At 42.5% G+C, this 12,034-nt stretch overlaps 2 protein-coding genes across 6 annotated transcripts in view; one reads left to right on the top strand and one right to left on the bottom strand.

Annotated features, from left to right (window-relative positions):
• The window catches only part of MGST2 (microsomal glutathione S-transferase 2), a 64,747-nt gene that overhangs the window by 28,410 nt on the left and 24,303 nt on the right, over positions 1-12,034 (bottom strand). For 4 of the 5 annotated variants that reach the window (XM_003820677.5, XM_055111849.2, XM_057302166.2 and 1 more), the window contains one exon: positions 6,743-6,813. The exons of the other annotated variant lie outside the window; for it this stretch is intronic. In XM_003820677.5, coding sequence (XP_003820725.1) covers positions 6,743-6,813 — 71 coding nt within the window. The remainder of the gene's footprint in view (positions 1-6,742; positions 6,814-12,034) is intronic. 5 annotated transcript variants of the gene reach the window in all.
• LOC100983097 (histone H3.3A-like) lies at positions 2,391-4,396 on the top strand. The gene has a single exon (XM_008974122.4). It carries the CDS (start codon positions 3,450-3,452, stop codon positions 3,858-3,860), a length of 411 nt encoding a protein of 136 aa, XP_008972370.1. The 5' UTR covers positions 2,391-3,449; the 3' UTR covers positions 3,861-4,396.

Raw genomic sequence — 12,034 nt, 5'->3', positions numbered from 1 at the left:
TATTATTTTACTTGGCCGCATGATTTTTTTTTTTCTTGAGACAGGGTCTTGCTCTGTCACCCAGGCAGGAATGTGTGGCATGATCACAGCTCAGCACAGCTTTAACCTCCTGGGCTCAAGCAATCCTCCCACCTCAGCCTCCTAAGTAGCTGGGACCACTGGTGTATGCCACCAGGCCTGGCCAATTTTTTAATTTTTTTTTTCAGAGGAAAGGCCTCCCTATGTTGCCCAGGCTGGTCTTGAACTCCTGGACTCAAGCCATCCTCCTGTCTTGGCCTCCCAAAGTGCTGGGATTGCAGGTGTGAGCCACCACACCCAGCCCCGTATCTACCATAAACCAGGTATTACTTTAAGGATTGAGGTTGGCAGTGAAAAAGATACAAGCTCCCTGACTTCAGAGAGTATACATTCTCTCAGCAAAGACAGACAACAAAGAAAAAAATGAGAAGAAAAGTGCAAACTTGAAAGTGCTGTGAAAGAAATGAAGAGAGATGGGAGAGAGAGGAACTGGAGGAGGTTGCCAAAATGGGGTATAGGAAGGCCTCTGGAGGGGATGACATCTGTATTGGCGCCAGAGCACAGGAACGAGCAGACCAAGCAAAGAGCTGGGAAGGAAGAGCTGGTGGACCCTTCCCAGGGTCTGAGGAAGCCAAAGAGTTCTGAACATGGTTCTCAGTTTTGAGACTCCCTGTCTAGGGAGTTACTCCCAGAAAGCCAATGAGAACAGTTCAGGAACAGTTAGTAGGTGACTTACTTTGGATGAGAAAGAATGAAAAGAAATTTCTGACAAGATACTCAAGAAATCCTTTCTGACAGGCAGTCTGCCTCATTCAGCCTATCACAGAGAAATCCAAAGGGTCAAATGGCAGAGACAGAGTCCCATTACCAAAAGGCGCTTTTCTTATTAGTTGTTAATGTGCTCTTACGTGACAAGGAACAGCGGTTTCATTCATGCCCTTAAGCGACACAAGTATGAGTTGTAATAAAGTGAAGAAGTCTTTCTCTAAAGGACATTGTACCTAAAATTACTCAGTTCACAGTAAAAACTACAAGAAAGAGAGTGATGGGGTTGCCTTTGAAAGCAGCTGGATTTTGGTTTATTTAAATCTTGGCAATCAAGCATAGACCAAAATGAGACAGTGAAAGTTACCAGAAAAAGGAGATTGAATTTCTCCAACGAAGGTAGCAGGGGCTCGGTCGTCTGACTCACTGTTAAACGCATAAGCCAAGTTTGGAGAAAGCCCTCAGCTCACCAAGGATACCCCAGTCAAATAGAAAGTGGATGTTTGTAGAGTCGCTACATACAAACGGCAGCACTACATACTTGGAGACCTTTAAGAAAAGGTGCATGGGTTGTTGGTACAAATACTTACAGACCCGGCTCTGCACCTGAAAGGAAAAATTTCCCCACATTGGTGAATGTCAAGTTGGAAAAATTACTTAACATCTCTGTACCTCAGCTTCCTCATCTGTAAAGTAGAAATTAATTATAGACCCTCCCTCATATGAAGGCTTTAAATCCTGTAAATCTTACACATGGGACAATGTATGCATAAAACTTAAAAACAGTACCTGGTGGCCGGGCGTGGTGGCTCATGCCTGTAATCCCAGCACTTTGGGAGGCCGAGACGGGCGGATCACGAGGTCAGGAGATCGAGACCATCCTGGCTAACACAGTGAAACCCCGTCTCTACTAAAAATACAAAAAATTAGTTGGGCGTGGTGGCAGGCACCTATAGTCCCAGCTACTCGGGAGGCTGAGGCAGGAGAATGGCGTGAACCCGGGAGGCGGAGCTTTCAGTGAGCCGAGATCGCACCACTGCACTCCAGCCTGGGCAACAAAGCCAGACTCCGTCTCAAAAAAAAAAAACAAAAAACCAAAGACCAAAAACCAAAAACAGTACCTGGCACATAGTAAGGGCTCAATAAATAATAGCTATAATGATAATTATTATTATTTTCTTTTTGAGACAGGGTCTCACTCTGTCACCCATGCTGGAGTGCAGTGGCACTGTCATGATTCACTGTAGCCTGAAACTCTTGGGCTGGAGAGCTCCTCTCACCTCAGCCTCCCAAGTAGCTGGGACTACATGTGTGCCCAGATAGTTTTTTAAAAAAATTTTGTAGACACAGGGTCTCCTTTGTTGCCCAGGCTGGTCGTGAATTTCTGGCCTCAAGCAATCCCTCCACCTTAGCCTCCCAAATTGCTGGCATTACAGGCATAAGCTGCTGGGCCTCGCCAGCTATAATTATTAATGTGAATTGTTCATTCTGTGTCCTCTTCCTTCAGTTAATTAGAATTATAGGCGACCCTTGAACAACATGCGTTTGAACTGCACAGGTCCATTTATGCATGGATATTTTCAAACAAATATATTGGATTGTGCAGGAGGTGGGTTTACAAAAATAAACACATAAATATATTGGAAAACATTTTGGAGATTTGTGACAATGTGACAAAACTCACAAATGAATCACATAGCCCAGAAATACTGAAAAATTAGGAAAAAGTTAGGTCTGTCACAAATGCACAAAACGGATGTAGATACTGGTCTATTGTATCATTTACTATCATAAAATATACACAAATTTTTACAAAGCTTCAGCAGAAAGCCTATATAGATATATATATGAATTTTATGCAAAGTTAAAATTTATCAAAGCATACAAACACAGACCATAATGCATGATGCCACTTGTAGTTGAGAGAAATGTAAACAAATGTAAAGATGCAGTATTAAATCATAACTGCATAAAATTAACTATAGAAATACTGTACTACTATAAATATTTTGTAGCCACCTCCTGTTGCTATTGCAGTGAGCTCAAGTGTTGCAAGTATCTGCTTAAAAGGTGATGCTAATCATCTCCAACTGAGCAGTTCTTCTTTCCAGAAAATTGCGTATCGCAGTAAAAAGTGATCTCTCAGGGGTTTTGCCTATTTTTCATCGATGTTTAGTGCTATACCATAAACCTTGAATAATGCCATGATACCCATACAGATTGCTACTAGTGGTGCTGAAAGTGCTCCCAAAAAGCAGAGAAAAGTTATGATATTACAAGAAAAAATTGAATGGCTTAATATGTGTCATAGATTGAGGTCTGCAGCTGTGAGCTGTGGTTGACCACCACTGCAAGATAAATGAATTCAGTGCAAGGACCAGTGAAAAAAAAAAAAAGAAGATGAAGGAAGAAGAAAGGAAAAGATAAGAAAAGAAAAAAGAAAGAAAAGGTGATTTGTAAAGCTGTCACTTGCAGCTACACCAGCAGGGGGAAAAACCTTGCACTTTTTCCAAAATGTCTTTTTATCTCATATTGAAATGCAGCTTTTATGTGGGAGCAGGATTGCTATAAGAAACACATACTTGGCTCTCCAACGCCAGCGCCGCCTCTCGCTCGCCGAGCTCCAGCCGAAGGAGAAGGGGGGTAAGTAAGGAGGTCTCTGTACCATGGCTCGTACAAAGCAGACTGCCCGCAAATCGACCGGTGGTAAAGCACCCAGGAAGCAACTGGCTACAAAAGCCGCTCGCAAGAGTGCGCCCTCTACTGGAGGGGTGAAGAAACCTCATCGTTACAGGCCTGGTACTGTGGCGCTCCGTGAAATTAGACGTTATCAGAAGTCCACTGAACTTCTGGTTCGCAAACTTCCCTTCCAGCGTCTGGTGCGAGAAATTGCTCAGGACTTTAAAACAGATCTGCGCTTCCAGAGCGCAGCTATCGGTGCTTTGCAGGAGGCAAGTGAGGCCTATCTGGTTGGCCTTTTTGAAGACACCAACCTGTGTGCTATCCATGCCAAACGTGTAACAATTATGCCAAAAGACATCCAGCTAGCACGCAGCATACGTGGAGAACGTGCTTAAGAATCCACTATGATGGGAAACATTTCATTCTCAAAAAAAAAAAAAAAAATTTCTCTTCTTCCTGTTATTGGTAGTTCTGAACGTTAGATTTTTTTTTTCCATGGGGTCAAAAGGTACCTAAGTATATGATTGCGAGTGGAAAAATAGGGGACAGAAATCAGGTATTGGCAGTTTTTCCATTTTCATTTGTGTGTGAATTTTTAATATAAATGCAGAGACGTAAAGCATTAATGCAAGTTAAAATGTTTCAGTGAACAAGTTTCAGCGGTTCAACTTTATAATAATTATAAATAAACCTGTTAAATTTTTCTGGACAATGCCAGCATTTGGATTTTTTTAAAACAAGTAAATTTCTTATTGACGGCAACTAAATGGTGTTTGTAGCATTTTTATCATACAGTAGATTCCATCCATTCACTATACTTTTCTAACTGAGTTGTCCTACATGCAAGTACATGTTTTTAATGTTGTCTGTCTTCTGTGCTGTTCCTGTAAGTTTGCTATTAAAATACATTAAACTATATAAAAAAAAGAAACACATACTTGTAGACTCTAATAGGATTCGAGAAAAAGCAAAATCCTTGTATGACAACTTTAAGCAAAAGGAAGATGAAGGATCTAAAGCTGAAGAATTTAATGCCAGCAAAGGATGGTTTGATAATTTTAGAAAGAAGTTTAGCTTTTAAAATATCAAGATAAGAGGAGAAGCAGCTTCTACCAACCAAGAAGCAATACATGAGTTCCCAGGCACCATTAAGAAAATCATTGAGGAGAAAGGATATCTGCCTGAACAGGTTTTTAATGCAAACAAAAGTGCCCTGTCCTGGGGGAGAAAAAAAAAGTCACAAAGGACATTTATTAGTAAAGAAGAGAAGCAAGCTCCAGGATTTAAGGCAGGAAGGGATAGGCTAACTCTACTGTTTTGTGTAAATGCAGTCAGGTTTATAATCAGGACTGCCCTTATCTATAAAGTTGCTAACCCCCTGAGCCTTAAGGAAAAAGATAAACAGCACCTGCCAGTCATTTGGTTGTACAAAAAAAAAGCTTGGACAACAAGAACCCCTTCTCTGGATTGGTTCCATCAATGCTTTGTCCCTGAAGTCAGGACGGGATTACCTTCTAACATTCTTTTGATATTGGACACTGTCCCTGACCACCCAGAACCCCATGAGTTCAACATGGAAGGCATAAAAGTAGTCTACTTGCCCCCAAACACAACATCTTTAATTCAGCCTCTAAATCAGGGGGTTATCAGGACCTTTAAGGCTCATGATACAAGGTACTCTATGGATATGATTGTCAATGTTGTGGAAGAGAACCCTGATAGAAACAGCATTATGAATGCCTAGAAGGATTACACCATTGAAGATGCTAGCATTGTTATAGGAAGGTTGTGAAAGCCATCAAACCTGAAACAATAAATTCTTGCTGAAGAACACTGTGTACAGGCGTTGTGCATGACACTCACAGGATTTACAACAGAGCCAATCAAGGAAATCATGAAAGAGATAGTGGCTGTGGCAAAGAATGTGGGGGATAAAGGGTCTCAAGATATGAATCTTGGAGAAATTCAAGAGCTAATAGACACCACGCCAGATGAATTAACAGAAGATGACTTGGTAGAGACGAGTGCTCTGAACCACTGCCAGATGATAAGGAAGAAGACAGAAGAGGCAGTACCAGAAAACAAATTGACATTAGACAATCTGGCAGAAGGGTTCTGATGATTCAAGTCTGCTTTTTTACTTCTTTTATGACATGGACCCTTCTATGATACAAGCACTGAAACCAAACATAACAGTGGAAGAAGGATTGGTACTATATAGGAACATTTTTAGAGAAAAAAGCAAAAACGTCAGAAATGATGATATTTCTATAAATTTATACCTACTGCGCCTGCCAATTCTGTCTCCCATTCTACCTCCTTCACCTTTTCTGACTCTGCCACCCTTGAGGCAGCAAAACCAACCCCTCTTCTTCCTCTTCCTCAGCTTACTCAACGTGAAAATGATGAGGATGAAGACCTTTATGATGGTCCACTTCCACTTAATAAATAGTAAATATTTGTTCTTCCTTATAATTTTAATAACATTTTCTTTTCCCTAGCTTGCTTTATTGCAAGAATACAGTATATGATACATAAAACATGCAAAATATTTATTAGTAGACTGTACTCAGTAAGGCTTCCAGACCAATAGGATATTAGTAGTCAAGTTTTGGGGAATCAAGTTACATGCAGATTTTCTACTGTGTGTGGGGGGGGGCGGGGGGTCAGCACCCCAACCCCTCCATTGTTCAAGAGTCAACTGTAGATTATTAGATTTGAAGACAAAGCTCATGTCGTTCTCATCCTTGAGTATCTAGCATACAGTTTGTCTCAATTTTTTTTCATTATTGAATTAAATTAGAATGAAGCCAAAGTTCATATATCTGCAACATAGCACTCTGATGCACACACTGTTTATTTTGTTTAGTCTCCAGGATTGGTAGCTATATAGTTGCATATCTGCTCCTTTTTTTGTTTGTTTTTTTGAGATGGAGTCTCTGTCACCCAGACTGGAGTGTAGTGGCACGATCTCAGCTCACTGCAGCCTCCACCTCCTGGGTTCAAGTGATTCTCCTGTCTCAGCCTCCCGAGTAGCTGGGATTACAGGCATGCGCCACCACGCTCGGCTAATTTTTGTATTTTTAGTAGAGACAAGGTTTCACCATGTTGGCCAGGCTGGTCTCGAACTCCTGAGCTCAGGTGATCCGCCCACCTGGGCCTCCCAAAGTGCTGGGAATATAGGTGTGAGCCACCGTGCCTGGCCATATATCTACTCCTTAATCATTTAAGCATCATAGTCATCATTAGAACACAGTTGACTGTATTTTAACATTACCTTGGTTGAAATACCACCCAGCCATCCACAATGTAATTATGAATATAGGATAAAACTCCACACAGTTTTGTCTGCAGAAAAAAATAAAGACATAGGTTATTTTATGAGAAAAGTATACACTGAAGCATTGATTTTTCATCTAGAGGTAAATGTTCAGCCTATTTTAACAAAAGTAATATAAGAACTTACAAAAGAGTTTAAATGACCTTTACTTTTAAAATCAATCTTTCAAGGTTGAACATTGTTTAAACCTCAGAGCAGGGCCAAGAATATTCTCTTACACATAAGTTGCCGGTAGTAGAAGTGAGTTATAGCACTTTCCCAAAAGACAGGCCTCCTGAGCCTAAAGATCACTCCATATCTTATCTAAAGAACTTAAGAGATTACTCAATTCATATTCAAGAGACTTCTTATTTTAAAAATTCCCTCACATCCATTGTCTTCCACTTGAGTTACCCAGAACATTACAAAATGGTCTTTAAATAATTCCCTTAAAATCTCCTGAAGTAAATCAGTGAGCATATTTCATTCCCATTTTATGGAGGAAGAAACTAAGGCCTGAGAGCCCAGACTGACATGCATTGCAGAGAATCAAAGATAGACAGTATCCATCCCTAGATTCCAAAGCTCTGTCCTAATGTCAAGTCATATTGCCTCTATTCATAGAAGATGTGGATGGAAAATATGACACTAATTTAAGCAAAAGGGAATAGTTCTCTGGGAACTATAATTAATTCATCTGCATCTAACAAAGGGGAAAAAGATGAATTATATTCATCCTCCCTCCTAAGGTATAACTCCAAGTGATCTTGGTTAGGTTGGCCGAGCTCTTTGCTGACAATTTCACCACCAGAAAGAATTTAACGTAATGTGTGATGAGGTCTTGAGTAGATCCTGGTGGAAGGTCATAGTCTACAGGATTGTAAATGACCCCATATCTTTCCTTCAGTAAGCCTCAAAGCTTAAATACTTAATATTACAAGGCAATTGATCTAGAAATAGATGATGCTGGTTGTTGAAGACCTAGGTCTTTTAGCCTGGGTCACCATAAGTGATCTTTTTTCTCTGAATTAAAAAAAAAAAGCATAATTACAAAGCGTAATTCTTCCCTCATTCTCCATAATCCCACAGAAAATTGCGTCTAGGTCAGCTCAACCTTATCAACTTATGCCTCAACTACATGGGAAAAAACTCCCCAATAATAATTCAATCATCTTTTAAAGCTGGGTAAGAAACATGCATCATTAACAAGCTCAATGCTCACAGAAAGACATGGCTGAGGTAGAGTCCTGAAGCACGTATGGAAAATTTTAACCCCACCAGCAAAGACACCAGCGAGGTTACCCACACACATCTCTAAGGGCCAGGAGGGTGACCATCAGTCCCCTAAAAAATTGGAAATGGATAATATGAATGCAAAATTGCTTTCTTCTTCCTTTTTGGACTGTGGCCATTACCACCCAAAAGGCCACTGGTGACCCAAGGAATGTCTTGTCTAAAGCCTAACACTGATACTCTTGCAAACCATGACTACAACTTTCTAGAACTCACAGAAGTAACCAAAGTTTTTCCTCCTGCTGCTTCTCATTCTTGGCATGATTTTGCTTCTGATGGTTGTCTTTCCATTAACAACTTTTTGAGTGGCTATGATAGGTTGAGTGAAAAGATACTTGATAAAATTCATACTTTATATTACAGCTATGCAAGGAATAAACAGCATTCCCATGTTTCTTTTTCCATGTTTCTTTTTCCTTGGCTAAATCCATAGGCCTGTTTCCCATGAGGTAAAATGTAGTAGTAGCAGAGGAAGGCTCTAGTCCTTCCACACTCACTGAAATTTTTTTTTTTTTTTTTTTTTGAGACGTAGTCTTGCTCTGTTGCCCAGGCTGGAGTGCAGTGGCACGATCTCGGCTCACTACAAGCTCCGCCTCCTGGGTTCACGCCATTCTCCTGCCTCAGCATCCCGAGTAGCTGGGACTACAGGCACCTGCCACCGCGCCCGGCTAATTTTTTGTATTTTTAGTAGAGACGGGGTTTCATCGTGGTCTCGATCTCCTGACCTCGTGATCCGCCCACCTCGGCCTCCCAAAGTGCTGGGATTACAGGCATGAGCCACCGCGCCCAGCCCACTCACTGAAATTTTATATGAACTTTTTTGGAAACATAACACAATTGTCCCATCATTTATTGTTTTGTAATACACCTTAAATTATTCCAAATGTAAGCATCAAGTTTTTCCACAACATATTTTTATTCAAAATTAGGTGTGATAAGATTGTTTTAAAAGCACCTTCAAAAATAGCCCAGGTTAGCCTTCATAAAAGTCTAATTATTTAGAGGTTTTTCTAGTGGCCTTGGCTTGGCATCTGGGGACAAAGAGATAATATTGTGTAAGAATGTCCTAAGTCCAAACTGCACGGCAGAGGGCAGAAACCCTTTGGGTGTCTGTCCACATAAATTGATAGGCATGTGTGCTTTTGTGTCTCTTATCTGAAAGAGGAAGAAGGCCTTTGAGCAAGGAGAAAGGAAATAAAAATAGAGGGGATGTTTTGGAGTTCCCCTGCTGCCCTCACAAGCTAGGGAACTAGTTTCACACCTAATGGGAAACCAGAGACCAGAACAGATGCTGATGGATCGTCCTCATGAAAAACTTGGTGAGATTCCAGACACAAGTGGTGCCATGCCTCAGATGACAGAAGAGACAAAGTCGGGGAGAGTCACACCCTTAATCTCCCTCTGCCACAGACCCAGAGCAGCTCCTGGTGGTGGTGGAAGGCACTCCAGAACCTGGGGAGGGTACTGTACTCACAGAGGACTGGGGAGCAGGACAGTGGCATAGCCCCTTGCTTCAGCTGCTTGCCAGCAGGAGCTGTGTCCCTGGGCACATCCCCTGTATTCCCAGAAGGAATTGGGAAGATGGGGAACCGGGGTGCTGGGATCCTGAGTGAGCAGCAGGTGGCTGGAAGCCACTGAGATTTAGGCAAGGATGTGATTGCAGCTGCGTTTGTGCTCACAGGATGGCAACACCTGAAGTACTGGAGCAGCTCAGCACCATATCTCTGTACCTTTCTTTCTCAAGAAATAGGCCCTTTGTCCCCTACAAGTGGCTGGTCACTGCTGAGCTCACCCTGACCTCACGTCCCAGCTGTGCTCATTGTACTTTCACCCTGGTCCCTCTTTTGCTGACCTGCCTCAAGCCTTAGTCCCTTGGAAATGAGACTTTGCCCATTTCTTGCTATCATCTCTCAGAGATTGAAAATAATTGCTGGGTGCAGTGGCTCATGCCTGTAATCCCAGCACTTTGGGAGGCCGAGGTGGGCAAATCACGAGGTCAGGAGATCGAGACCGTCCTGGCTAACACGGTGAAACCCCGTCTCTACTTAAAAAGTATAAAAAATTAGACGGGCGTGGTGGCGGGCGCCTGTAGTCCCAGTTACTCGGGAGACTAAGGCAGAATGGTGTGAACCCAGGAGGCGGAGCTTGCAGTGAGCCGAGATCACGCCACTGCACTCCAGCCTGGGTGACAGAGTGAGATTCTGTCTCAAATAATAATAATAATAATCATCATCATCATCATCATCATCTGACTGCCAGTGGGGTGCCCTGTTTGTTGCTGACAGTCTTCCGTGCTGCCTGCCTGGTGAAAGCACCAAGTATTGGTTTGGCCTTGAAATACCTGGAATCCCATTCTACCTGCTAATTGTCACCTCCTCCAGCCCCTCCACCATGTGACCATGTCCTTCTGCCTGATTCTGGGTCCCTCCAGGCCTGGATGGTGTCCCACAATAACATGTCCTCAGTAAGCTGTCAGCAGGCATGTTTAACTCAAGGAGACCAAACTCTGAAAATTACTTCTTGACAATCCTGTCAGTGGCTAATTACAGTTTCATTGACATGACAATAATTTATAGCCTCTTTTAAGTCATGAAGGCAGATATATTCTATCCTCTTATTACAGGGGATCCTCAGGAAAATTTCCCAAATGGAACAGCAAACAGCCTGCAGTAGCTGTCAATCTTCCCTTCCTGTGAGAACAGGGGGTAGAGTTGATTATGACCACTGTCTCCTCTCCTGCATGTCCATACTGGAAAAACAGGCTGTCCATGGGAAAACAGGCTGTGTCTACTCATTCCCTGGCGAGAGCCCTCTTTGAACAATCCCATGCTCCTTTGATATTGGAGCTTCCCATGAAAGCTATCTTGGTTTGCCTGGGACTGAGGAATTTAGAGGGACATGGAGCTTTAAGTGCTAAAACTGGGTAAGACCCAGAAGAACTGGAAAGAGTCTGGTGGGCACTGTGGAGATTGAGTAGTTAAAGCTGCTGAGACCCCTTGTTGTTCATCCCAATACCATGGAGCCTGGGCCCTGGGGGCTCAGGACTACTGCACATTCCCACCTGGATCTGGTAACCAGGAGCAGTAAGGATGGCCCCAAACTAAGCGCTATTTGGGCCTTGTCTCAGTCAATAAGTATACTACAAAGTTTATGTTATTTGGGGGTGGGAAAAAGAATCAAACTGTGGCCTGGCAGCTCCAAATGTGGCAGTTCCTTCAACACTAGTCTCCAAAGTTTTCTGATTGCATAGCTCTAACAGTTGCACAGCCCCATAAAAATATGCACACATCCTCCTGCAGCAGAGGAGGCCCACACCCAGGAGCACCCACATAGGACCAGACTTGAGCAAGACATGAACTTCCACTGTGTTAAACCATGGAGAATCTGGGATTTATCCATTAGCACAGCTAATACATTCAACTGGAAAAGAATATCATATTCATTATAAAACAAGCATCATAAAAATTAAAGGATGGGGGATCAGGAAGCTGGTTCACACCTGTAATCCCGGGCCTTTGGGAGGCAGAGACAGAAGGATCATTTGAGCCAGGAGTTTGAGACCAGCCTGGGCAACACAGTGAGACCTCATCTCTATAAAAATATAAAAATTTTTTTTAAAAATTTAAGGCCAGGAGCGGTGGCTCACACCTGTAATCCTAGCACTTTGGGAGGCCAAGGCTGGTGGATCACTTGAGGTCAGGAGTTCAAGACCAGTCTGGCCAATATGGTGAAACCCTGACTCTATTACAAATACAAAAATTAACTGAGCATGGTGGCGCGTGCCTGTAGTCCCAGCTACTCAGGAGGCTGAGGCAGAAGAATCGCTTGAACCCAGGAGGCAGAGGCTGTAGTGAGCCAAGATCGCACCACTGCACTCCAGCCTGGGCAACAGAGCAAGGCTCTGTCTCAAAAAACATTTTTTTTAATTAAAGGATAGGATTTTAAGAATAAGTATAA

Source organism: Pan paniscus, chromosome 3, assembly GCF_029289425.2.
Source record: "Pan paniscus chromosome 3, NHGRI_mPanPan1-v2.0_pri, whole genome shotgun sequence".
NCBI classification, from domain to species: domain Eukaryota; kingdom Metazoa; phylum Chordata; class Mammalia; order Primates; family Hominidae; genus Pan; species Pan paniscus.
The sequence above is the reverse complement of the archived record's forward strand: the minus strand, read 5'-3'. Positions and strand labels throughout refer to the sequence as shown.

Coding starts and splice junctions, on each gene's coding strand:
- LOC100983097 (XM_008974122.4), top strand. CDS start 3,450: ATGGCTCGTACAAAGCAGACTGCCCGCAAATCGACCGGTGGTAAAGCA.